Here is a 27,534-nt window from a genome sequence, read left to right on the forward strand (position 1 = left end):
TGGATGTGACTGGTGATGGAAGTAAAGTCTGATGCTGTAAAGAGCAATATTGCATAGGAAACTGGGATATTAGGTCCATGAATCAAGGCAAATTGAAAGTGGTCAAATAGGAGATGGCAAGATTGAACATCGACATTTTAGGAATCAGCGAACTAAAATGAACTGGAATGGGTGAATTTAACTCAGATGACCATTATTTCTACTACTGTGGATAAGAATCCCTTAGAAGAAATGGAGTAGCCATCATAGTCAACAGGAGTCCAAAATGCCTTACTTGAATGCAGTCTCAAAAATGACAGAATTATCTCTGTTTATTTCCAAGGCAAACCATTCAGTATTACAGTAATCCAATTCTATGCCTCAACCAGTAATGCTGAAGAAGCTGAAGTTGAATGGTTCTTTGAAGACCTACAAGACCTTCTAGAACTAACCACACAGTTGTCTCCAAAGTTGAAGAAACTTTGGTATCAATGTGACCTCCCAGCATTCAGATCCAAGATAGTACAGATGGAGATGGACCCTTCATTTGTGAATCCTTCAGGAGTCTAAACACACCAGATTCACTGTCCATCTAACAATCCATCGTGGTTTCTGCTAATTTGTAACCCACGTAATTGGAGTTAAAATTTATTTCTCAACTTTTGTTTTGGCTTCAAAACAATTATGCTTGTGGTCTTTTCTAGTTTCAATTTGCTAGTCAATGGGATATAGAAAATGATAGACTCTAGATGGAAGTGTTTCCAGTTTTCACTTCAACATAGTCTCATGGAAAACACAAAGCAGACAATATTGTATGGAATGGTAAAAAGGTAAATAGGACCGAAAAAAGCTTCAGGGATGGGGACAGAAAATAGTTAATATTTAAGAACGAAGTTAATGTTCCTATGTTGATTTTTCTTTGGATTTTCATAGCCTGAGTTGATTTCTGGGGTTTAAGGGAAAAACACAGACTTTGGTATAAGACACCATGTCCTTGGGTTCAAATACGGGTTCTGTCACTTACTGATAAGTCTTAGACAAGTTATTTATTCTCTCTTGGTTTTTAATCCTTCACTAGTAATGAATTATTTTATAGGTTGTCTCTACCTATTAATTTCCCTAAGTTAAATGAATACTTGGCACAGAGCTTTGCATTTATAGAATGCTCAAGAACTGGTAGACTTACTATCATATCTTTATCATACGTAACTATTCATGTTATGTGTCTTGTATCTCCCTTGGTGTATAGTATGTTTTACATGTAGTAGGTACTCAACAAATGTTTGATGAATCTCTGCTTTGTATGCATAGGCAGGTTGGGGTTTCTCTCCTATCCTGAAGGTACTCCTGGTGGAATAATCTCTTCCACTTCTCATTCTAGTTTGAAAATTCTTCTGTTCTGTAGTAACATCTTGAGCATTCCTGTTTGGTTTCCTCTCAGTCTTAAGACTTGTTCATCTTAAAAAACGTGTGAAAGTGAAAGTGAACGCTAAGTTGTGTCCCACTCTTTGCAACCCCATGGACTATACAGTCCATGGAATTCTCCAGACCAGAGTACTGGAGTGTGTAGCCTTTCCCTTCTCCCAGGGATCTTCTCAACCCAGGTCTCCCGCATTGCAGGCTGATTCTTTACCAGCTGAGCCTCAAAACATTTAGTAGTTGGTATAATATGCTACAAGGAGGTCCCCCTCCCTCCTAGCAGAAAAGCAAGGCAAAGGAAGTCTGCAAAAACAACCAGGGGTGTTAAATTACTCATGTTTATTTATAACAGACCTTCAGCCAGTACAGTACAAAACTTACAGTAGTATATCTCCGTTACACAAATATTTACTTACAATATATTACATATACAAAATGCTTTGCAATAAGTCTCAAAAGCTAGTTTAACTCCTCTTGAGAAAGGAGAAAAACTCTTTAAAAAAAAAAAAAAGGAAGGGGGGCCCCAGAGGAAGAGGAGGAGGTGAAGGGGTAAGATCCAAGGAGACACCAAGCATAGGCTACAAATGAAACCCTGGGAGAGAGAGAAGAGAGGTGGTATTGCACTTACTTCTGTGTTTTATTTTTTCTTTTTGTTCTCATAACTTCTGATTAAAAATATATATTATATATATATATTATGTACACAAGGAAAGAAGCTGCCAGAAGTATTACAAAATCGCATCCGCAGCTTGGACACTGACACGAAAAAACAAAGGTCTGGAAAAGTGTCTATTTAGAAATTTTTTTGTGTGGTGTTGATTTTAAATATCAATATAAAAGGAAAACACCTCTTTTCTCCATGTGGGTTTCAATGTGTGTTTTTTCTTTTTCTTACTTTTTTTTTTTTTATGCAAAAGGAGCTAGGAGAGAGCATGAGGATGTTTGAGGTTCCAGAGCTGGAAGGCTCTGGAAAGTAGGATTTTGTACCTAAGACCCTGGTTAAAGTGCAGTGATGGTCTGGAGAGAGACAGAGTGCCCTTCTCTCCCCTCCTTAGCACCTGGTCTTGCCCTTCCAGTCTCTGCTCTCATGGGCTCAGAGTATGGCCTCAGAGCATAGTCCTTCATGTTCCAGGAGGTTACAGGTGCCAAAACTGACGGGGAGGGGATGAGGCACCCCAAGGCTCTGATACCCCAGAAGGGACTAGTCCTTATGAGGTGTCACCAAATACACAGCAGACGCAGAAGAGGTGGTGAAGGCAGGTCTAATAGCAAGGGGCTCGATAACCAGGAGAGTTGAGGGAACCCCAGATATGAATCTCAACTCTGCTGCCATTCTGAAACAAGGAGCCGGTTCCCTGGGGGTGCTCTCAAGAAGACTTTCCCCTTCTCCAGAGACCACTCTCCTCCCAAGTGGCTCCCTGATCCCCTGCCCTTGGCAGCATCTGTTTATTGCTACATTGTCAAGGAGAAACAATCAACCCACAGTGTCTCTCCCTGACAATCTGGTTCTCTTGGGGAGACCACATAGTGGGGGAGAAGAGGAGAAAGAAGTTTTTAGGGTCTCCCTTCCCATAATAGGATAAGGTAGACTCTCTTAGAGCCCTTAAGAGCCCCAATCCCAGGGTCTGTCCCTTAGCCAACCCTTTACCATCCCCCTGAATTATCCCTGATAGGGAGTGAGAAAAGTAGGAGGCAAAAGAGCCAATAAGGAAAGGACATGTGGAAAGAAAAATGGAAGGGAAGAGAAAAGGGGGGGGAGAGAGAGAGAGAGAGAGAGAGAGAGAGAGAAGGACCAAGTGTTACAACTTGTGAGGTGTTCTGTTTGGTTTTTACTTTTTAATCTTTAAATATAGAAAAACAGGCTTTGGTTTGAATCTCAAGGAAGCAGAGAGTGGGATGGCTGTGGCCTTGGGCAGGGAACTCGTGTTGAAAGAGACCTCCACTCGGCGGTGGAGCAACCTCCTGCCCCCGTCTCACTGCCTAGGGTACCCAGATAGCCAGGGGTCTCTGCAGCAGACAGGAGAGTGCCCCTCCTGCCCTACATCTGGGAGCTGAGTGCCGAGGGGCAGCAAAGGCTGACTCTCCCAGTTCAGCTGTGTCCATCCCAGTCTTGCTGGCACAAGAGTGGAATGGGGAGAGGGGCGTATGCCCTTGCTCATCCTGGGGATAATTTTTGGTTATACTGAGAGTTAGGAGAGAGAAAAGAGACATTCTTTTCTCCCTGCCACTGATCCTAAGAACAGGGCCCAGGAGACCGGGGATGAGAGGGTGAATCCTGCTAGGGGGGAGAAGGCAGCATGACTTGGGGGCTGAGGATACCCCCTGTTATCAGGCAGCAACCCACCAGTTTCTCATAGGACAGGGACCTAGGAGCCCCCGAGAGCCCAAGTAGGTCACTAGAGTGAGGAAGTTTGAGAGGTGGGAGAGAAAGAGAGGAATTTTGACCCATTCCCTTCCCTGGTTCCCAGTTAGGCACCTGTGGCTCCACACGTGTCAGAGACAGAGGATTGCTGACCTAGCCTTGGCCCCTGAGAATATAAAGTTGGGGCATTCCAAGGAGAGAAAAACCACCACTGAGTAGACAGGCAGTTTGAAGAGAGTACAGCAGTGTTGGGGGTTGTTCGAGGAGAGGAGAGAGAAAGATCACACTGGAGAGGCAGATCCCGGATGTGGGCTTTGGGGAACTCTAATTCCTAGTGGGATGTCAAGAGGACCCTCAGTCCCAGGGTGCCTGGGGAGAATTTCTTCAGCCTCTCCTACTTCCAAATGAGGGATTTCTTCATTTGATCAGGAGTTGTGCAAGCTGCCTAAGGTGAGAGGGCACAAGAGGTATGGAGTACCAGGTTGAAGGGTCCCAGAGAGCAGAGGTAATGCCACAGAGCTAAGGTAGGAATAGAGAGAGCGATCAGCATCAAAAACGGAAGAATCAGATACGGCAAAAGATGAGGACCTAAATCAGGAAGCCCAAGGCCTCTTAGCACTAAGAGGAGCTTCCTACTCCTGGGGCTGTTGGAGAAAGCGCAAAGAGACAAATTAGGCCTAAAGTGGAAGGGGACTGGGCAGGAAGGTGGGAGTGTGGTAAGTGATATAAGTTAAAAAAAAAAAGAAGCAAGAAAAAACTCAACAAATTGTATTAATAAATAACTCAGTGAGTATGGTGGGATGAAAGGAGAAGAGAAAAAGGAGAAAGATGAGCAAAAGACCTGTTTCATCACAACGCTTAGATCAGTCAGTGGGGAGGAGGAGCATGGGTGAGGACGGGTCAGGGTCAAGGGTGAAGTCAGGTAGCCAGTGGTGGGGGCTATACAACCCAACTCCTAGAGACATGGTGAGGATAGGGCTAGCCTCCGCAGGCAGGGCAGTGGAGTGGTGGACGGAGGTGGGGCAGGAGGTCACTGGCCCACCTTGTGCTCCCCCCGGACAATGTGGGAAGAGAACTCGTACCGGTCCTGGCTGTGGTGGCCACAGATGTTGCACTCGAAAGGGTCTCGGAAGCCGTGGCAGCCCATGTGGATGGTGAACATGACGTGGTCCAGGAAGAGGACGCGGCAGTGCTCGCACTTGAAGGCCTTCACTGGCTCGCCGCTCTCGCCCACTACCCGGAGCACTTCCTTGGATGGGCCTGGGGTGCCCCGCAGTAGCCCCTCCTGTGGCTTGGGGTCCTCTTTGGCGTAGGCAGGACTGGGCCGGCCCACCACGATGGCAGGAGGAGGCTGGGGTGGGGGGCCCTGAGGGAGTGACACCACCCCCCCAACTCGATCTTCGTGGTTGCTCTCTGTATCTGTGGAGTCCTGGCAGCCATTGCTGGGGGAGGCCCCAGGGTCAGTCAGGGGGCCTCGGGCCCGGTAGAGGAGGGGACCTCCATCAGCTAGATCCTCGGGCCCCTCACCTGCTTCCCGGGACCCCGGAAGCTCCAGTCGGCCAGGGAGGGGCTGCATTTGAGTGTAGACAGAGCTGATGACGGGCGTGAGTTCTGAGATGCAATTGGTGGGCGGGAGGCGGAGGGGACGCAGATGTTCGGCCCCCACGAAGGCCAGAGAACCTCCGAAGCCAGGCTCTAGGCTGTGGTGTGCCACCAGCTCCACATCCTTCTCGTAGCCGCCCGAGTTCACATCGTAGGGGAGGTCTGAGAGGCTGAAGCGCATCTGCTTCTCACCTGTGGAGAGAAGGGTCTCAGGAGGGCTGACTCTGGGTAAGTCCAAGCTCCCCTAGGATTCCTTCTTTGTTTTCTTTCCCTGGGGATGGGTGTAACATTATTCACCACCCCTCATTTACCTCCCACAAGGTCAGGTCCTCTGCGGGGCTGCTCCCCAACCCTGGGGTATAATCTTAGAGAAGGACTTGGTCCCAACCCACTGGTCTTGAAAACTTACTTCCTTCATTGCTCTCCATAAAGAGAGCTAATGGCCAGGGACCCCCATAAACACCTTTTCTCTCTGATTCAAAGGGCCCTTCTCTCAGTCCCCATAATCTGACTCAAAGGGCCCTTCTCTCAGCCCCCATGAACAGAAGTCCTTACCATTTTCAAAAACTGGAAAAGCCTGACCCTTAACCCTCTCTTCTTACAACCATCCTGAGAGCCCTCAACTCTGACCCATCTTCCCCCTTGTGAGGGATGTTCTCCTTCTTTACTCCCCGCCTCCCCCCCATTCTGGGGATACATTCTGAACACTAAGAGACCATCAGGCTGGTCTCTTCCACCCCAAGCAAATCTCCAGACCCAGTTGGTCTAACAGCCACCAGTGCTAAGATTTAGACAAGTGGTGCCTTCCAGTTGATGTCTCCTCTCCAATTGGACTCTTACCTACAAACTTCTGGGGGGTGGAACGCTTGCGTTTGGTGAGGCTGTTGGCCAAACGGTCAATGAAAGTTGGCCTCTCAGAGGATGAGTGCAGCATGGAGTCTGGCACCATCTCCAGGTCCCGTATCTCATCACCTGGTGGGAGGGAGCAGGGGTGGGGTGGGGAGGGCGCAACAGGCAGGAGCATCTGAGCAGGAGAAGCAGGGGCCCAGCTGCCTTTGCCTGGAGAAAACCCGCAGGTCGCAGGTCGGTAGCTGAGGAAGGTCATATCGGATGCCTGGGAAATGGCACTCTGCTTACTGCACCCCATCTAGAGCTTACTACAGCACATTTCCGGTGATGTGGGGACAATTACATGCATCTGACCCTTGACTGCATACCTCCTGCGTGCTCTCTCTCTCTCCCATTAGACTGACAACATAGATGAAATCCTTCCTACCTCTGGATCTCCCTGCAGCACCCACCACAGGGCTCTGCACCAACTCGGGTGCTCAGCACATTTATTTATTCTGGAGATCCCATCCCTCTGTGAGGGTAGGTGCTGGGGTCGTCTCTGTCCTGCACTCCCTGATGGTCCTGCCTGCGGCCTCACCTGATTGGCCAACCAGAGCTTGGGCTTCAGTGCTGAGACTCTGCAGGTAGTTATGGCACCGCTCCTTGTGCTCCTCCAGGGTGCTCTGCTGTTTGTAGCTCCGGCCGCAGTAGTTGCACTTGTAGGGCTTGCCCACCGTAGGGGAGGAGACTGCAGAGGAGAGGGAAGAGAGGGCATCAGAGTCACTGCTCGCTGGTGCTGCAGAATCATCCAGGAGCAGGTATGCATGGGAGTGAGGAGGAAGGGACGTGGCTCAGTTGAGCTCTCTGGCTCATCTTTCTTTCCCCAGCTTCAGTGGCCAGCGTGAACAGACGGTGGAACCTTGAAGAAGAAAGACAACGCACTGGGATGGGAGGAGAGAGGGCACATGGCTTTGGACTGTTGGTGGGCCTCAAGATGGCCACGTTGCTGTTCAAAGGAAGGAAGGACCCGGGGACTTTGCAGGGGATCATCCTTGGCAGGCAGGCTGGCCCCACCCCAGGATCTCAGAGTCTGGGGCCCAGACTGTGGTTTAACCTTTCCATGTGGCAGGCGGGTGTAAGGGCTGTTTGTCAGACAAGGGGATTTTTTTGCTTACGAACTATCTGCTTCAGTTTGGGGGAAACTGGTGGGCTGGGGTGACAGAAATGAGAGCCCTCAGCTCTGCCAGGGTGGGGAGGGGCATGTTCACTGACCTTTACTTATATTTTTACCTCCATCCCCGGCCTGGTTTTAACTGCTCAGTTTTCTTTTTCGCTACACTGAGATATACCAAGAGAGCCCCAGAAAAACCATCACTGATAGAGAAATTCTGAGAAAAGAAAAATAAAGAAAATAACCAGAGGAAAGTAAAGGAAGAAAACACCAATTTGGGGGGTCTTCGTTTTTTAAAAAAAAAAAAACAAAAAACAAAGAAGAGGTTATAAAGATTTTGTTTCCGGTGATAAAAAAAAAAGGTTGGGAAAACTGAGATCAACACTTCCTTTGAAAACAACTTGAGAGAGGATATTTGTGAAAGTATGTTGCCACTACTGAGCAGGGAGACAAGAGAGGGTATCTTCAGGAGGCTGGTAATTACTACTGGCCTCTGCCCCTACTGACACACGCCTAACCTGGGCCTAGACTAAGTCACCTACTGCCTTTTTGCTCTTTTTCTGTAAAACCCAAGCGGTTGGGGGATAAGATGAATGCCGTGGTCCTCGTCCACCCAAGACTCGGGGAGATGGTCTAACATCTGGGAGGGGAATTCCCTTTTCTTTCCTATAGTGTAGGCTGTGATAGAAAATATCTCACAGAGATAAGACCCAACACTTAGATCAGTGTATCTCTGTCCACCTGTGTCCCTAAAACGTCCTATACAACAACATCCAGTGTCCTCCCAGCTGGCTTCGCTGTGGTTGGTAAGAATTCTAGGGGGCCAAGCCATCCTTGTTCCAAACCAGCAGGGGGAGCCACCCTTTTCCTCAGAAAAGGAGTCTGACTTGCTCGGACCCACCGCTCACACCTGCCATTAATTGGATTCCAGCGAGGCTGTGGAATAGCTCTGTGATAATAACATCTACCTTGGAATTGTTATGAAGATCACATGAGGGAGGAGACACATGTAAAATATTTGTAGATTATAATGCCTGAATCAATAATGATCTTTCTCCCTAGTTCTCCACATACATAGAGAGAAAGGTCTCAATTCCAAAGTAAGAGAATCTAGAACAAGGTAGGTGGCTGGGGAAATCTGGAACAAGAGGGTGGTGAGGTGACTGTTCTGGCACTTTAAATCCTGGCCCAGGAGAGTTTAAGAAGAGGGAAAAAAAACAAGGAAAGTTTCCAAGGACAGACCCTACTAATTGTTTCCCCTCTGCCCTTCTTGCTTCCTTTTCCCAATCTTGAGCTCCCTCCTTCCTGCCAGCTCAGCTCCTGGCCTTTTCCCAAGTCCAAGTCAAAAGCTTAAAACTTAGTGAAAGGCTTCAAAAGTGCTGTCTGTCCAGCTGATCCAGAAAGATGTTGACTTAACCTGTCTTGGCTGGGGCTAGGAAACCTGGTTAGTCCAGGGTCCCTGGCAGTGTTCCCAACACTGACCTCCAGGCACCCTCTGGATTTACTCTTGCTTCTAGGAAGGTAACAACCTCGTGAGATGGGAAACAGAAATGGGATACTCTTTCCCTAGGCTTCCTTTCTTCCAGTTTGAGAGGCCTGTGGAAATTTACAGGAACCAGCTGGAAGTCTCAGGGAGGACAGACAGAGGTTGTCAGAGACCTCTGGTGTTTGTGCGGGGTGGTGAAGATGGTGACAGGTGTGGGGCTGGAGTACATGAGAGTGGAAGGAGGGGTGTCCCTGGTGCTCAGAAGGGAGGGTGATGGGCCCCGGATGGTTCTGGCATCAGCATGAATGTTAAAAGCCAAGTTAGGGAGGGTGACTATTGACAGCCAGGAACATCACCCATGCCCCTCTTGCTCCATGTCGCAGAGCATGGCAGATGTAAAATATCCCGTCAAAGAGCCCCAAATGCCCTGGGGCCTGCTGCTCTGTTCTGGGAGTGCTCTGCCCCCCTCAGTGGTAGACACTGTAACCCTCCAATACTAGAGAAGTGGCTGAGTTCTATTTATTGGGTGTTCCGGACTTGCGGCCTACCCGAGTGTGTGCGGAGGTGGCCAGTGAGCGCGTCGCGCCGGCGGCAGGCATAGTTGCAGAAGGGGCACTTGAAGGGCTTCTCCCCGGAGTGCAGCTTGATGTGACGCAGCAGGTTGCCCTTCTGGGTGAAGGAGGCACCGCACTGGTTGCAGTGGAAGGGCCTTTCCCCTGTGAGGGGAAGAAGAGATCACAGACGAGCGAGGGTGAGGAACTGTGAAGGTTGAACCTAGTCCCTTACCCTCTGCTCTACCCAGCCCAGGGAAGGAAGGTGCTCAGAACACATTTGCAAGGCAGGGCAGTACCACACACACACACACAAATGCTGCTTGAAAAGGACCTCTTGGGTACAGTCTCACCCTGAGAACTGGACTAGAGGTGTGTGGCAGGGCAAAGGGTACCAGGCCTGGAATGCTGGGCCTAAGACTGTTAGCAAGAACTGAGCCCCGCAGGGCCTGCTCTGCCCCAGGAGCCTGGAGCCCAAGATAGCTGTGAAGAGGCTTCTGTTTTCCTTTATTTAAAAACTCATGAGACAGGGACTTCCCCTAGTGGTCCGGTGGTTAAGACTCAGCGCTTCCACGGTAAGGGGCACAGGTTTGATCCCTGGTGGGGCACTAAGTTCCCACATGCCAACTGGCATAGTGAAAAAAAACCCATAAGACAGAAGAGCCCAAACAATACCTTGCTGGATTATAGGATTATTCTTCTTTTTGTAAAAAAAATTTATTTATTTGGCTATGCCCAGTCTTAGTTTCAGTACTTGGATCTTTGCTCTCCGTTATAACATGTAGGACCTTTAGTTGTGGCACCTCTGAGTGTGGCATGTGGGATCTAGTTCCCTGATTAGGGATCGAACCCATGCCCCCTGAAGTGGAAGTTTGGAGACTTAACCCCTAGACCACCAAGGAAGTCCCCTATAGGACACTTCTTGAGGCAACACGTCTTCTCCTCCATCACCTCCTGAGACAAACACCAGCTTGCCTTTGTAACTATAGTTGAGGAAAGTGCCAGGAAGTACAGGTGTTGATGGAGTCCAGATTTCACCCCCCACCTTTTTTTAGCAGCTAGAAACAGTGCTGGGAGAGACCTCCCCTTCCTGAGACGACCCCGCTTGGCCTGGGCCTGGGGCGCCTGCCGTACTCACCTGTGTGGCTGCGCTTGTGCACCATGAGCACGTTGGGTCCAATGCAGACCATGCCGCAGACGTCACACTTGAGCTTGCCATTGGGCAGGCGGATGCCCCCAGGGGAGTGAGGCTCTGGCCCGCTTCCATCACAATAGCCCAGTGGCTCCGACAAAGAGTCTTCCACAATCACACTGTCATCCTTCTCCAGGAGACGCTCGTCCGGCCCCAGCAGTCTGCTCGACTCCTCATCACTGTACATCTCCACCTTGATGGAGTTGGCTGGAGGGTGGGAGCGTGTTTAGGATAGAGACAGACCAAGGAGGGAGCCTGCCCGCTGGCCAGAGAGGCCCTCCTTAAGTCCCAAAGGCTGTCTCCAAGCCCTGAGACATTCAGGCTTTAAGAGAAGCCGATCTCCTAAGTATCCTGGGTGGTGCTATGGGGTCCTGCTGGGACTTGAGACAAGCTTTTGTCCTCCTCTCCCACCCACGAGGTAAACAGGTTTCCAGGGAAAAAAGTTGGGGTACATGGGATGTCTTCAGTTACTGGAGAGAGGAGGAGACTAAGGGGAGCCTTTTCCTCCACTCTCTTGTCATTAAGGAAGATGTCTGGCTTGGCCCCGGGCAGGAAGCCAGGGAGTAACACTGGCGGGAAAACGGTCCTAGGATGACGGAGACAGCGGGCTGAAAAGAGAGCAAAACTGGAAGACAGACATAGCTCACGTTATCCTCCCACCCCATAGGGCCGGACACCTCTATTCCCCTCTGTGAAAATCTGGAGAGGGGACTGGAGGAGGGAGGAGCCATTGAGGAGAGAGCTTTGGCTCTGGCTCTGACCTACATTCCTGGCTATTCCAACCATTTAGAGAATGTCACAGATCCAGGGCCAGCGAGGAGGGGCAGTCATGGGGACCCTGTCTAGTAGGAGACCGGCGGGGGTGAGGAGGGGATCCTTCTCATCTCTATTTCCTATGTAACTCCAGCTCATGACCACTTCCATCTGCTCAGTTCCAGAGTTTTTCTTTGGAGCCTTTACCTTAATCCCACCCGTGCCTCTTTCAATTCCACCCTAGTCATAGGCAGTGAAGGTTCACCCCCCCCTTAGAAGTCACAGAAACCCTAGACATGGAGCTCCTTAGTGCTGTTAGGTACTCTGGGCCGGAAATCAGACGGAGGCAGTGAGCGGGAAATGGCTGCCATGGAAGGCAAACTGAGGGCCAGACACACACTGGGTGCCCAGGGCCCGGGAGGCTGGAGGCTGCACTTACCACTGAGTGAGCGGCTGGGAGAAGAGTGCTGGCTGTTGGGGGTGCTCACTGAGGGCCCCACTGGGGCCCCGAGGAATTCCTTCTCCAGAGATGAGTCCCCGCTACCTTGGAGGAGAGAACAAGAAGGAAGGTGAAGCTGCAGCTCGAGCCATTTTCCGTCTACGCCTGATCTCTTCAAAGTTCAGTTACATTTCACAAACATTTATCTTGTAGCCACGTACGAGGCAGCGTTGTATGTAGGGCACCATACCTCGTGCCCTCGTCAGCCTGGGTGCCCGGCGCTGACTTCTGCGAGCTCAGTGGCTGTGCCTTGCCCACCCTACCTTCATCTAGGCCTGAGGGGAAGAGCATCACTGCCTGACGTCCACAGGAAGCAGGGCTGGGGCTAGGCGGGCCGGGGTGGAGAGGAAAATGGGGGCCTTGCGAGGGAGGCAGTTCAGGACAGACGTTCTTCCCTACTGTTACTCTCTGGAGCCCCCGACACCGGATTCGGGATCTGCAGGAAGGGCGGCTGGAATTGTCCCTGAATCTAATGATAATAATAGTAATCATAATGATAGCAGCTAACATTAATTGAGTGCTTACTACATGCCAGGCATCATTCTATGCACTTTAAAAGAATTATCTCATTGAATCTTTACAACAACCCTGTGAAGTAAGGGCTGGTATGATCTTTAATTTTACAGATGAGGAAACTGAGGCACAAAAACAGCTCTGTTACTTGTCCAAGGTCACAGAGCTGGTAGTGGTGGAACCCGGATCTGATCACAAATAGTAAGTACCCGTGTCTTTAACCCTCATCTGTGTAGAGCTAACTGGGAGTCACTGTTTCAGAAGGCAAGACCTGGGTCCATCTCACTCTAAAATCAGCAAAAATGTAGCTCTTCTAGAAAACCTCCATCTGATAGTATTCCAATCACATAGTTACTACTTGACATTCCCTTGACAGTGAAATAATCAGTGTATTCTCAATATATATGCATTTTAATTTGTTGACAAATAGCTTTGTAAAAATACTTTCTAAGAGTATCACGTATGTTTTTAAAAATCAGATAACATACCTGAAGGTACGAACCATGTCTTTTAAAAAAACCCTCCTCCCCACAATCTTCTGCACAAATATACATGTGAAATAAAACACATGTAGATAAACACAGACACAGACATATATCACATAGGTAGATAGACATAAAGAGAACATACCTATGGGGATAAACACTGGGCTAGCCATCTACATTATTTGCTAACATAAACATGCATAGATGTGTGCACACAGGTCTAAATATGGAAGACAGAGAGAGAGAGAGAGAGAGAGAGAGAAACCCTAAAATTCATCCCTAAAGTCCACCTATTAGCACTTTACCCAATTTCCCAGCTATGCACATACTTACTTTCACAAAATAAAGATTCCATTATAAAATGGTTGGAGTCTTGGGCCTGAGGCAAGAAATCCGGAACACACCCTCCTGAGGGATCCCTCTCCAGCTTTGGTCAGTGGGAAGAAAACAACCACTCAGGACTTTGGGACCATTTCCCATTCATCTCCTCTACTAAAAGTCCCATTTCCCCCACTCTAGCCCATCAAAGCCTGAGGACATTTATTCACTACCTATCGAAGAAGCCTTATGGCTTGAAACCAAGGTTCCCCAGCTGTGGCTCTTTAGATGAGCCGTGGTTATCTAAAAAAAAAAAAAAAAAAATGTTGCCCCCTATAAATACCACACACATATCACCAAGTGAGCATCTCAGAGCTGTGGGTTGAGACCTATAGACTCAGACCCAGTTTTTAAAATATGTCCTTTTAACTGAGTAGGGTTTGCTAAGGTTGGAAGGGCTGACTTGTCCTAAATCACTGGATGTTAGTAATGGGGGAAGAACAGGGCTCCGGGGCCTGGTGCTAAGTCCGACCCTAAAAGAATGAGTGAGGTTGCTGGAAATCCATCGCTGGTCCCAGCCTACTGGGCTGAGGCTGTCTCTTGGGGCCTGGGGCTTGATATATGGGGAAAACATCCTTAAAGGGATATTTAGGGACAGTAAGGGGGAAACATTCTCTTCGGCTCTCCCTCTTAAGGCCTGGGTACAGGAGGAGCAGGTACTTCCAGGGTCACATCTGTAGTTCAAGAGGCTCTTTGATGCCATTGCCCTCCCTAGGATACAGGTAAGAGGTGAAACAGGCTCAGGTCGACTTTTACGGGACTAATACCTGAAATAAATCCATTTCAGGGGTTAGAAAGTCTTCGGGGGCTCCAGGGATTTTGAGTTTTAGCCGGATGGTGAAGAGAACAAGAGTCCAATTTAGGAAGTTCAGCAGTTCCTCTCTCGGCCCCAGAAAACCCAGAGAGGGAATTTCAAACGCCTGGGACTCCCGAGAAATCCCAGACTATCAAAGCCAAGAATTAGGGTTGCCCTTAGGTCTCAGAGAAATTTTCTTGGTCAAAGTCATCCTAGGTTGGCTGAATCCAAACCCCCTGGAGGGCAAAGCCAAATCATGAGGTTCACATCAGAGGAACCAGGAGGTGGGTAAAGGAAAAGCAGTAAGGAGAGAAAGGAACTGGAGCAGTGTCCCACCAGCTAGATGTGTTTCCCAGTTGAGGGGGCCCAGCCCTCGGGTCCTGCTGCCCTTCCTCCATTCCTCCAAACAGAGGGAGGAGCCAGCTGTGGGGTCCCAGCGCCTCCACGCTTTTCTGAAGGGACCTCATCCTAACTGCTTTGCCTTCTTGACCATGGGCTCCAGGGGGCAGGATGCTAGCCTGCTGGCAGGGAAGAGTGGGGACAGGAGCAGAGAAAGACGCCCATCCCCAGCTCTATTGTGGGGAGGAGGCTGAGGCCCCTCGCATCTCAGTTCCAGGCAGAGGCATCTGCTGTCGGGGGACCCTTCTTTACCTAGGTTCTTTTATGACCCATTCCCACCCCAGCCTGTCTCGGCATTTCATCCCAGGCAGCTCTACATCTGTCCCCAAGGCCTAATCAAGATGTCACCACAAGCTTGCACTGACCAAGTCGCAGCCTTTGCTTAGCAACACCAAACACCCTTCCCCATCCTCCGCAAGTGTGAGGAGGAACGCCCCCTCCCCCGCTCCACACACAGCCCCCAGTCCTCTCCCTCTCCTCAGGCTCGGGGAGTTGTTACTGAACTGGCTCCCCAGCCCCAGCAGCAGCCCCCCCTCCCCGCCCCCCTCCACTAGCCACCTTCTGCCTGAACTTACATTATCCTTCCCTTGCCGGTGAGACCCTGGGGTGCGAGCGCGGCCGCCGCCTTGGAAACGGCGAGCGAGTGCGGGTGGTGTGTGCATGTCTGCGTCTCGGTGGCAGGCAGGGGTGAGCCCAGCCACTCACCTTCCAGGAAGCGTGGATTCCTGGAAGTGAGGGGAACCGCCGTCATTTCGCAGGCAGCGGCAGCGGCTCGGTGAGCAGAGGCCCACGGCTGCAGCCAGCGAGAAGAACTCAGCCCAGGGTGTGTGTGTGTGTGTGTGTGTGTGTGTGTGTGTGTGTGTGTGTGTGTGTGTATGAGTGTGTGTGTGCGTGTGTGTGTGAGTGTGTGAGAGAGAGAGGGAGAGAGAGAGGGTGCGAGAGGTGGGGGGGAGAGAGAGAGAGAGGGAGAGCGCAAGCAGCACACGCTTGAATGTGCCTGGGGAGGGGGCTGGAGAGAATGTGTCTGTGCCTCTGGTAGGGGGGTGGGGGGGGTCGCTAGGCTACAGCATCCCTTTCTCAAGACGGTGAAGGGCTTGGGGTGGGGGGTGCACAGGGAGGGAGGCAGATGCTGCTGCCCTCGTGCCCAGCAGACAAAGAGGAACTGCACAACAAATGCCTGAGAGACACAAGAGTGTGTGCAAGAGAGAGAGGGAGATGGATGGGCCCGCTGGGTAGGGGGAGAAAGAGGGGGGCCCCAGGGAAGGCCCAATCCTTTGCCAGCTGGGGAAGACAAGGCCTCAGAGGTCATGGGGCCCAGGACAAGGGGCAGCTTCAAGGCTCCAGATCAGCAGAAAGCCCCTCCCCCACCAAACTCAGGCCCTTGTCTTCCCTCCTTTTCTTCCTCCTCCAGGAGGGAGATCGCTCTCCAGATTGGGGGGGTTGGGGTGGGCGGGACTAACAACCTCCCCCTTCCTAGAAGCCAGAGGGCCCTGCACAGTCTGATCTCGGGGCTAGTGTTGCACTGTGGCCTGGAGCCCTTTTGGATCCCAAGCAAAGTGCTGCTCCGGTCTCCCCACCTCCCCTCCCCTCCTGTGCCCCTGGGGCCCCAGCCGCCGACAGCCCTGGATGAATCCGCCCTCCATCAAGACAAGGCCTCGGCTCCCTTCCCTTCCAGAAGAGCTGCTCACGGCCGCCGTGCTGACCTACTTTGGAAGACTAGATTTTCTGATTCCAAGAATTAGGGGGTGGGAGGGGCTGGGAAACTTTGGGCTGCCTACCTCTGGACCCCTTTCTTCCAAGGTTCCCTTAAACATTTCACAGTCCCAGAAAACTTCGAACAAGCACTGCTCAGTCAATTAATTGCATGAGCTGGGTTTGAGCAACTCAGTTTCCCTAGAAAGACAGGGAGTGGGGGCGGGGAGAGCATCTGTGTGGTAAATGAATGGACTCCTCCTTTCTTCCCTCTCTTCCCGCCCCCCCCCCCCCACCCCACTGCCCTCAACCCACCCCAGGGAATGATCTTTCCAAAGAAAGAGATAAGGAAGAGGTGGACTTTCTGGAATCGGTTCTGTGTGGCGAAAACCTCTTTGGAGAACAGGAGAGATTCCCGATTCCCCCTTCATCAGTTGGCCAGGCAAGGGAAAGTCCCCTGTGTAGAGGCAGAAGAGTGGTGGGGGCAGGGGTACGGGGGCAGCTCTCAGGAGACCCTCACATGGACTGTCTCAGCCATGTCTGGTCCTGCAGGGGCTGCTTTTCAGAGCTCATGTGAGCCCTTCCTTGACTCCCAGCCCCCCTCCCCTAGTCCCCATCCCTCTCTATGGTAGCTGCTGACATCTACAATTCTCAAAACACAGGTGAGTGGTTTCTGGCCTCCACTTTCATTCAAAAACAATCCTTTGCTGAGGACTCTTCTCATCTAGGAAGTGCCAACCTGCTGAAAGCCGGGAAAGCTTGGTTTCATAGCACAGTGATGCCAATACACTCAGTTTTCTTCTAATATCCAATGTTCTCCAGAGATAGGCTGAAAAGTGCTCCATGGGCTATTTCCTCAGCTAGGTTCCCAGTTTCTCACTTGCCTGCCCTAGGGTAGGGACTAGTTTTCCTCTGAGTGTTCTCAGCTCCAAGGCAGGGTCCTGAGAACAGGTGTTGCTCAATAGTGGTTTTCTGAATAGGCCCACCTCAGCAGGAGGCAGGAGGATTGGCTGGCTCCTTAGAGGAGACATGACTTTAGCTCCAATAAAGTCTCTTTCAACTGAATCAGTCCACTTGATCCCTGTTACTCTGTCCAGCATGTAGCAGGTATCAAATCCCTGTACCAATTCCAACTCCTTCTCTCCTTAAAAGAGAAAGGGGTCAGAGTCAACTTATCTTGACATTATTTGGGTGCTGCCAATAACTCTCATATGTGTGTCTGGCCCATCTTGCTATCTCCCTTAGTGCATGCCCATAATTCCTCCATTGGTCCCACTTTTGAAGTAAAAAAAAATAAACTATAGGTCATTACTACAATGGTGCTTGGATTACTGATGGGGATACGTGTTATGTCAAAACCCAATTCTGGATTCCATTATTTCTTACAATCATTTCCTGCCCTAAAATTCTAATAGTCCCCAAAATGGTTCCTTCCCATCCCAGAGACAAATTCTGTCTTAGGCCATTTTCTACACCCTCGGAGACAGAGCCAAATGAGGTTCCTCATTTCTTTTCATCTTGTGAAACTAAGAGGATCGTGATTACTTTCATATCCCTAAAAGCCATCCATACTACAAGCCGGGATCTCTTCTGCCTCATAAGAGTATCTGGCAGGTATAAAAAGCTTTATGATCACGGAAAAGATAGGGGGAGAATTGGTCTCCCTCTCTCTCTACTTCAAATGTGTAAGCTCTTGGCCCACTGGCTGAATTCAGACTGTAGACAAATTTGGCTTGCCCCATGGAACATTTCTTAAAATACAAAGTTATTATTTTTAAAGGGAGACATTCCATATAAAATCCTGATTTCTGATTTCTTTTGAAAAACTGGAAGCTTTGGCCACATTGGATACACATTCCAGTGGACCCTGCAGAGCTGTTGCTCCTTGAGGAAGGACATGTACTCTCCAGTCCATGACTGTCCCCATTACTCTCTTCTGCTCATTATCTGAGCCCACTTCACTCTGTTACATCCTACCTGGCCCCTGCAGGCCTTTGAGGTTTGAAACCCTGGGTGTCATGTTTGGTTAGTGACCTCAGCACAGGAGAAGGAACCAGATCTTGCTTCCACTACTTTGTTTCAAATATCTTCTCTCTAATAGTCTCCACTCACAGTACCCCTCTTATTTCCTTCCCCTGCTCCTATCCTCCAAGAAGTCTGGGAAGAGAATCACTTTTTAGGGAATGTAAAATTAACAAAACAAACCACTCTATCTAGCACTACCAGAAGTGACAGTTTCAAGACTGCGGTGCACTGGGAGGTCATGTGCTAAGCTGAAGGCTCTCCACTCTGCTCCACAGGAGAGCGTGCTCCCAGCCCCTGACAAACAGAAAGCACAAGAGGTCATACCAGACATATAGGAACGGCCATTGCAGTCTTCTATGTCCATCTTAGAAAGACTCTGCTGGAAGAGAAAACAGCTACTATTAGAAGCTAGATCTGGAAAGGAAGTAGTTTTTCTCTCTAACATCCTGGAGTTAGCAAGAACCCTAAAGGACCACTTAAGTGTGCTCTGACCCTATTCTAACAAAGCAAAACCTCAGACTTTGTCCCGATGACAAAGATGATGTACCCTGACTTCCAAACCCCAGGGTCTCCTCTAACTCCCAACTTCTGCAGGCTTCCCCAGTCTCTCAGGTGGAAGTGCTGTCTCATTCCGAACTGGTCCCTGATTGTGTTGTTTGGAGAGTAGACCCTCTCTCTGTAAGTGAAGCGGATGGTGTAAGAAAGGAGACATGTTACAGCTCAGTGCTCACCAGGCAAAGAAACAACCCCACAGAGTCGCTACACTTTGTTAAGAAGGGAGTAGTAATCTAAGAAGTTTAGATTCAGTCATTCAAGGGAAACATGTTTGGGTAGGGGGAGGAAGGGGGACAGGAAAGCAGAAGATAGAGAAGAGCGGCCCACCTCAGGTTCAGAGAGGGGACATTAAATCCTTAAGTGGTTTCTTCTTACTTTTTGTCAATTACTTTGCTACCTTTATTTTTTTTTTAAGGGGAGTTGAAGGGGAACCTGAATTTAAAATGCAGGTTAGTCTATTTGAGGGAAGGCAAACAGTAATTGGCAGTAGAGTATTAAACAATCCAGAAGCGAGGACAATTAAAAGTGATAATTTGTTGCAATGAATTATCTCCTTAGGAGCCTGTGAGAGGAGAAAAAGAAAAATCCCTATTTGGTAGAAATTTACATACATCCATCTCCTATCTAGAACAATAGTAGATGTTCAGAGCAGTGGAATTCATCCTTACATTTTCCAAAAAGTGAAAACCAAAAATGCAAAATTTTGAGAAAAGTATTTGAGAATACTAGCAACAGTCTAGAAGAATGGAACTTAAAGTTTATTAAATAAGCAAATATAGTAGTAGCATTGGCTGAATAGGGCTTCCCTGGTGGTTCAGCTGGTAAAGAATCTGCCTGCAGTATGGGAGACCTGGGTTTGATCCCTAGGCTGGGAAGATCCCCTGGAGAAAAGAAAGGCTACTCACTCCAGTATTCTGGCCTTGAGAATTCCATGGACCATACAGTTCATGGGTCACAAAGAGTTGGACACAACTGAGTGACTTTCACTACATACATCTAAAATTGCTTTCACCAGTCATCTAATGAAAAATATATACCCCAGGGGCAGATTTTGGGGAGCTAGAGTGGGGCAAGGAGAGCTAAGAAGGCCTTCCTAAATGAACGATGCAAAGAAATAGAGGGAAACAATATAATGGGAAAAACTAGAGATCTCGCCAAGAAAATTGGAGATATCAAGGGAACATTTCATGCAAGGATGGGCACAATAAAGGACAGAAACGGGAAGGACCTAACAGAAGCAGAAAAGATTAAGAAGAGGTGGCAAGAATACAGAGAACTATACAAAAAAGGTCTTATGACCTAGATAATCACGATGGTGTGGTAACTCACCTAAAGTCAAACATCCTGGAGTATGAAGTCAAGTGGGCCTTAGGAAGCATTACTACGAACAAAGCGCTAGTGGAGGTGACAGCATTCCAGCTGAGCTATTTAAAATCCTGAAGATGATGCTGTCAAAGCGCTGCACTCAGCAAATTTGGAAAACTCAGTAGGGCAACAGGACTGCAAAAGGTCAGTTTTCATTCTAATTCCAAAGAAGGACAATGACAAAAAATGTTCAAACTACCATATGATTGCGCTCATTTCACATGCTAGCAAGGTTATGCTCAAAATCCTTCAAGCTAGGCTTCAGCAGTACATGAACCAAGAACATGCAAGTGAACAACCTGGGTTTAGGAAAGGCAGAGGAATCAGAGATCAAATTGCCAACATTTGTTGGATCACGGAGAAAGCAAGGGAATTTGAGAAAAACATCAACTTCCGCTTCATTGACTACCCTAAAGCCTTTGACTGTGTGGGTCACAGCAAACTGTGGAAAATTCTTAAAGAGACAGGGGTACCAGACCACCTTACTGTCTCCTGAGAAACCTGAAAGTGAGTCAAGAGCAAAAGTTAGAACCTTACATGGAACAACTGACTGGTTCAAAATTGGGAAAGGAGTACGTCAAGGCTATATATTGTCACCCTGTTTATTTAACTTCTATGCAAAGTACATCATGCGAAATGCCAGGCTGGATGACTCAGAAGCCGGAATCAAGATTGCCAGGAGAAATATCATATCTGGATATCAGATATGCAAATATATCACTCTAACAGCACAAAGTGAAGAGGAACTAAAGAGCCTCTTGATGGGAGTGAAAGAGGAGAGTGAAAAAACTGGCTTAAAAACTCAACATTCACAAAACTAAGATCATGGCATTCAGTCCCAGACTTCATGGCAAATAGAAGGGGAAAAAGTGGAAGCAATGACAGATTTTATTTTCTTGGGCTCTAAAATAACTGTGGACAGTGACTGCAGCCATGAAATTAAAAGACACTTGCTCCTTGGAAGGAAAGCTATGACCAACCTAGACAGGGTATTAAAAAGCAGAGACATCCCTTTGCCAATAAAGGTCTATATAGTCAAAGTTATCGTTTTTTCTAGTAGTCACATATGGATTTGAGACTTGAATCATAAAGAAGGCTGAGCACCAAAGAGTTGATGCTTTTGTATTGTGGTGCTGGAGAAGACTCTTAAGAGTTCCCTGGACTGCAAAGAGATCAAACCAGTCAATCCTAAAGGAAATCAACCCTGAATATTCATTGAAAGGACTGATGCTGAAGTTCTGATACCTTGGCCACCTGATGCAAAGAGCCAATTCACTGGAAAAGACCCTAATGCTGGGAAAAAGGAGAAGGGGGCATCAGAGGGTGAGACAGTTAGATACCATCACTGACTCAATGGACATGAATTGAACAAACTCTGGGAGATAGTGGAAGACAGAGGGCGTGCTACAGTCCATGGGGTTGCAAAGAGTTAAACACAACTTAGTGACTGAACAATAACAGAGTGGGGCAACAGAACAGCCTGAGCTGCTATCAGGATTCTTGGGTCTCTTTGAAGGATCTCACTGAAGCAAATGGGTGAAAATTTGGTTTGAGTGTACTACTATATTGACTGAAGGTGAGGGTGGGGGGTTCTGGAGGGCACACAGCAGGAAAGTATCTATTTTCCTGTCTCACCACCCCCACACCTCTCATAGTTCTTGTCTAGTGCTGAGATATCATGCTCTAAAACGTCTCACGAGAAAGCCCGAGACATGGGGCTTTGCTTCGCTTCACAAAGCAGTTCTCCCTAGATTTCATTAGAGAGATTTCTAGTCTCACCTAGGAAGCCTGGATGTGGAAGGAAAAAAAAAATTCTCTAGGTTTATTTCCAACTCCTCTTTTCTTGGCATCCTCCCTGGTATGGACTGAGCTTTGGGGCCAGACTGCTGCTAAGTCACGTCAGTCGTGTCCGACTCTGTGCGACCCCAGAGACGGCAGCCCACCAGGCTCCCCCGTCCCTGGGATTCTCCAGGCAAGAACACTGGAGTGGGTTGCCATTTCCTTCTCCAATGCATGAAAGTGAAAAGTGAAACGAAGTCGCTCAGTCATGTCTGACTCCTAGCGACCCCATGGACTGCAGCTTACCAGGCTCCTCCATCCATGGGATTTTCCAGGCAAGAGTACTGGAGTGGGCTGCCATTGCCTTCTCCGGGCCAGACTGCTAGACCATGCCAATAATAAGTGGTTCCTTGAAGGGTCCCTTAGGGGCAATGATAAGAAGAGCCCAAGTCCACAGTGGCTAGTGAACTCTCTGGAATTAGCCTAGAATTTCAGTGGTTAGAGATGCAAATATGAGGGAGGGCAGTCCCGTACTTATGGGATCCCTTTCATTTCTGAATCATTAGCTACATAATTGCCCTTTGGGATTTTGTAAAGCTCAAGATGCCACAGGTTATTTCCCTCACACACACACACACACCCCATTGCAGGAGAAGCAAGAGTGAACAGGTTTTTCCCCATTTTCTGCTTGGAGAAACAGGCTCAGAGCAGCTAAGTGATTTGTCTCAGGGCTCACAGTGAAGCTGGAACAACAAAAGGAACCCCAGTTTCCTGTCTCTCTGAGGTGTGCTTTTTCCATTAAACCGTCTTACTTCCTTTCTTAAGCCAGGGTACTCAATGCCTTTGGATTTTCTTGCTTTTCCCTGGTTCTAGTGTCAATTTCCCTGGTTCTTACATCTTTGCCTTTGCTGTGATCCCCATGGGAGTGGGGTCTGTTACTTAAAAGAAAAAGCCAGCTGAGCAGGCTCTCCCGGGAGAAACATCCTAATGGGATTGTGTGTTTGTATGAACCCGGAGCTAGAAAGGCACTAGGTGGGCAGAGCAGTTGAAGCATAGCATTCAGTTAGTACTGGCTCAGGAAGTGCATCTCATTTTTGGACACTTGTCCAAATGGTCTTAAAACAATTTCCAGAAGGGTCTGAAGGAGTTGTTTTCTGAGTTGAACTTGGTTCCTGGAAGTAAACTGAGCTCTTCTGCTTAATTGTTCTCAACAGGTGCTCTATGACACATCTTGGGCAAAATCAGTCTTTAGCTGCCTCCAACTGGTCTAAATGCCAAGTCGGGAGCCCTGGGAGTCGGATGGAATTGAGATTCTGCTGCTCCTGATTCTGGTATTCTGAGAGCCAGGAGCACATCAGGAGATGTACTTCACTGTTTGCTCAAATCTCCAGGCAGCATATCCGTCTCCACCTTCCCATTCCCGGTCCCCCAAGAACCTCCTCCCCTCCCTGGCCTGCCAGGCCTCTCCTTAGAGGAACTGGGTCAAATTAGGCAGTGCAGATTGGAGACACACCAGAGGGGGAGGAGGTATAACGTGAGAGAAATCAGTGACACAAGATAGGCTTAGTTCAACGATCTCAAAAGGAAACTGACTTTATAGCAACACAGACATCATTCAGTTATGGAGGTAGGTATATATGTACTGTAAATTCAGTTCAGTGAGCTGAATACAAAGCACCTAGAAACAGCCAGCCTCCCAATTTAAAAGGAAGTATCTCTGTGAGGAGGGAGGAAAGGTTGGTCATTGTAACCTGAGACAAAGATTTTCTTCCTTGTTCTTCCGAATGCACCTGGCACCCTAAAAAGAGCCCTCCATGGCCCTGGCTTTTCATTTGAACAGGAATGGGCAGGAACAGGTATTCCCTTCTAGACAGAAGATTTCGCACCACACTTCCTGACAAGCAGCAAGTGAGACAAGTCCAAGGTCTGATTTCCAAGGTCAGGCTTCAGCTACCATCCCCATCTCCACAAAAACATACCCACAGCTCTATTGGTGACGAAAATATCAGAAAGTCAAGTTTTCTCTACGTACTGGCTCTGAAAGCCTGAAATAAGGTGGACATCACAAGTAATGAAAGCTCTTCAAATCCTCCAAAGAATTCTGTTTGACCCAGTGATACTCCAAAATTGGAATTTAAAACACACCCCATGTGGCTTCATGGGTAGAAAGGTAGTGAAGAGGATGTTGCTGGAAAATGCGGGTGGAAGTGGAGAGAGGGCTACGTCTCCATGTCATCCTTTTGGTTGCAGTAGGGAGAAGGGGAATTTTTTTCTTTGGTCTCACTAAGGATCTGAAGTGAAGTCCAGGGATCATTATTATTTTTAAAATACTTATTTCTTTGGCTGCACCTGGTCTTAGTTGTGGTATGTTGGTTCTTTGATCTTCCTTGCAGCATGTGGGATATAGTTCTCTGATCAGGGGTCAAACCCGGGCCCCCTTGGGAGCATTGAGTCATAGCCACTGAACCACCAGGAGGTCCCTCCCCAGTGATGATGATGATGATGATGATTTTAATTTTATGGAGGTTTAGCTGATTTACAATGTTGTGTTAGTTTCAGGTGTACAGCAAAGTGAATCTCTTACACATATATCCACTCAGTGGGCAACAAGGTCATTATGTTTTGTGCTTGAGAAACCAACATCTGTTGAGTAGAACAAGACATAATTCTGAAGCTGCCAAATTGAGGGCATCTCCCACCATCCTGGGGCCCACCCCAGAAGCTCCAGTGAGACCTCTCCTGATTCCCAATGGTAAGGCTACTTCCTTTTATAAGGCTTTATTTTTATCTCAGGAGCCACTAGTTTGACTGTTCTTGTGATCCAGGGAGCTGTCTGGATTCTCTGAATTAGGCTGTAAGTGGGGAAGGCCAAATACCGCATACTGCATACCGCAAAGAAAGATTCACTGACCTACTGCCAGACTCATGAAGAGATGAGGAATTCCTGGCTGGGCATTTCACATACCCTACCAAATAAGATGCCACATCCAGAGTGTCTGATTTGGCCTTTTATCTGGTCTTGTCCTCAGAATTTGAGTTATCTTAAGTGGAAATATTCTAGGTAGTCAGACACCTGTTTATAATGCTTCCTTTGGAAGAAAAGTTATGACCAATCTAGACAGCATATTGAAAAGCAGAGACATTATTTTGCCAACAAAGGTCCATCTAGTCAAGGCTATGGTTTTTCCTGTGGTCATGTATGGATGTGAGAGTTGGACTGTGAAGAAGGCTGAGTGCCGAAGAATTGATGCTTTTGAACTGTGGTGTTGGAGAAGACTCTTGAGAATCCCTTGGACTGCAAGGAGATCCAACCAGTCCATTCTGAAGGAGATCAACCCTGGGATTTCTTTGGAGGGAATGATGCTAAAGCTGAAACTCCAGTACTTTGGCCACCTCATGCGAAGAGTTGACTCATTGGAAAAGACTCTGATGCTGGGAGGGGTTGGGGGCAGAGGGAGAAGGGGATGACAGAGGATGAGATGGCTGGATGGTATCACTGACTCGATGGACATGAGTCTGAGTGAACTCCGGGAGTTGGTGATGGACAGGCAGGCTTGGCATGCTGCGATTCATGGGGTCCCAAAGAGTTGGACATGACTGAGTGACTGAACTGAACTGAACTGAAAGTGGCTCAGATAGCAAAGAATCTGCCTGCAATGCAGGAGACTCATGTTCAATCCCTGGGTCAGGAAGATCCCCTGGAGAAGGGAATGGCTACACACTCCAGTATTCTTGCCTGGAGAATTCCATGGGAAGAGGAGCCGGGCAAGCTACAGTCCATGTAGCTACAGAGCTAGACAAGACTAAGTGACAGTTTTTTGTTTTTGGTTTTTTTTTTCCCCCAAGGAAAAGTAGCAGTAAGGGGAAACAGTCAGGCCTCAATAGTCTTCTGTTTGGTCATGATATTGGAAGGCCTAGAGTTAAGCTGTGAGCAAGTCACAACCACACCAAGCTCACCACTGATGCTCTGAGGGCTCAGACTGGAGCTCTCAAACATGTAAGTGGGGGTGTTTAAGTCACAACAGTAGACAGTTTTGGAGAAGGAAATGGCAACCCACTGCAGTACTACTGCCTGGAAAATCCCATGGACAGAAGAAGCTGGCAGGCTACAATCCATGGGGTAGCAGAGTTAGACAAAACTGTGGGACTTTCACTTTTTTTTTCCCCAAGGATATGAACATGTACCTTCACACAGGCAAAGTGAACAAACAGCAGTAAGGGGAAATAGCCAGGCCTCAATAGTCTTCTGTTTGGTCATAATATTGGAAGGCCTAGAGTTGACCTGTAAGTCACAACCATACCAAGCTCACCACTGATGCTTTGAGGGCTCATAATGGGGAGACTGGGGCATAGCTGGAGCTCTCAAACATGTAAATGGAGGTGTTTAAGTCACAGCAGTAGACAATTTTGCTTTATAAGAGAAGGGACTGAGGTGAAAAAAGTTGTTCAGTGTTGACACACTGTGGTTGGTGATATATCAAATCTTCCTGGAAGCAGAGTCAGTAAATTCATGACGTTGGAGGGGGAAATGGGGTACCATATTTCCTAAATATCTCCTATCTAAAGTCCCATGTTCCCATTAAACATTGTCACTAAACAGGACCACTCATAGTTTTTTTAAAAAAAGCACAGAAATCAAATGAGTTCTACAACTCTAGCAAACTGGGGGAAGAAAATAACTGGGATGGGGCTGTGTGAGGAGGTACAGGGAAGGCTGTTTTATTTTAGACTTGCTTCCCAAGTCTGTTTTTCTCTCTGGTTGTCTGCCCCAGGACTTCTGCCTGTTACATTTCTTAAGGCTCCTATGCAATGACTCTCTTCCTTCCCAGCCTTGCTTCTCAGGTTCCGTGAACTTCTCACTCCGCATAGTGCCGCACACAGCACTTTTTGCTCCACCCTGTTTCTTCTCTACCACTTGTTTCTCCCACTCTGCTCACTGCCTCCCAGTCTTCCCACTTAGGCCTATGTCTTTCTCGCTAACCTTCTTGACCGACATCTCCCCCTAGCCACCCGCAGCCTCTTGCTTCTTTGCCCAAGTACCCAGTCTAATCCTTTCTCCACTCTATCCTGTTCTACCCCAACCTCACCCAACGAAGGAGCCTCGCACACGCCAGGTCTTGCCTGTCCTCGGTTCCCTGCCTTGACCCATCTCCCGCCTTTTTAGGACGCCTAGGTCCCTGCTACGTCCCTGTCAATCTTATGGCCTCGCGCCAACCCCCGCCCCCCACCGCCAGCTTTCTCCCTTGGGCCTCAGCCCACCCAGGGACCCTCTACCCGCCAGGCCCCCGCCCACGTGTCCCCCTCCCTTCACTTCCAGGCCCCTCAGGCCCCGCCCCCGGAGGCCGAGGCCCCGCCTCTCGCGCTTCGCCCAAGCCCCGCCCCTCACTCACCTGAGGCAGCTCCGCGCGCGCGCAGGCTGGGGGGGTGAGGGAGAGGGGACGGAATTGGGAGAGAGGGAGGCGGGGCAGCGGGGTTCCCCCACTCTGGCCCGGACGGCCCAGTGCGGGGGGAGTGGGGTCACTGAGCTGGCCACAACCGGGCCGGAGGCGGGACCCTGGCGCTCAGCTGCGGCGGCGGCTCCATCTCCATCAGCGGCTTCACCTGAGGAGGGACAGGCCCCCCCCATAAACCCCCCCAGTACGACTGTCCCCCTCCCCTGAACAACTTCCGGTCCCACTACCAGGCGACAGGCGGTGTGGCCG

General features: G+C 48.9%; 1 protein-coding gene across 6 annotated transcripts; it reads right to left on the minus strand.

The window, feature by feature from the left end:
- Positions 1 to 1,720: 1,720 nt before the first annotated feature.
- Positions 1,721 to 27,510, minus strand: IKZF4 (IKAROS family zinc finger 4). 6 transcript variants are annotated; one of them, XM_042248180.2, is made up of 11 exons: positions 27,223 to 27,510; positions 18,458 to 18,509; positions 16,195 to 16,309; positions 14,992 to 15,141; positions 13,177 to 13,270; positions 11,786 to 11,890; positions 10,540 to 10,800; positions 9,399 to 9,566; positions 6,792 to 6,941; positions 6,203 to 6,334; positions 1,721 to 5,554 (listed from the first exon to the last, which is right to left on the minus strand). In XM_042248180.2, exons 4-11 carry the CDS (start codon positions 15,076 to 15,078, stop codon positions 4,791 to 4,793), a joined length of 1,761 nt encoding a protein of 586 aa, XP_042104114.1. In that variant the 5' UTR covers positions 15,079 to 15,141; positions 16,195 to 16,309; positions 18,458 to 18,509; positions 27,223 to 27,510; the 3' UTR covers positions 1,721 to 4,790. The 6 variants fall into 6 exon arrangements, with proteins under 6 accessions (XP_042104114.1, XP_027823410.1, XP_042104116.1 ...); XM_027967609.3 differs by having other exon boundaries at positions 18,458 to 18,512; XM_042248182.2 differs by lacking the exons at positions 13,177 to 13,270; positions 14,992 to 15,141; positions 16,195 to 16,309.
- Between the last annotated feature and the right edge of the window lie 24 nt (positions 27,511 to 27,534).

Source organism: Ovis aries, chromosome 3 (assembly GCF_016772045.2).
Source record: "Ovis aries strain OAR_USU_Benz2616 breed Rambouillet chromosome 3, ARS-UI_Ramb_v3.0, whole genome shotgun sequence".
Taxonomy (NCBI): domain Eukaryota; kingdom Metazoa; phylum Chordata; class Mammalia; order Artiodactyla; family Bovidae; genus Ovis; species Ovis aries.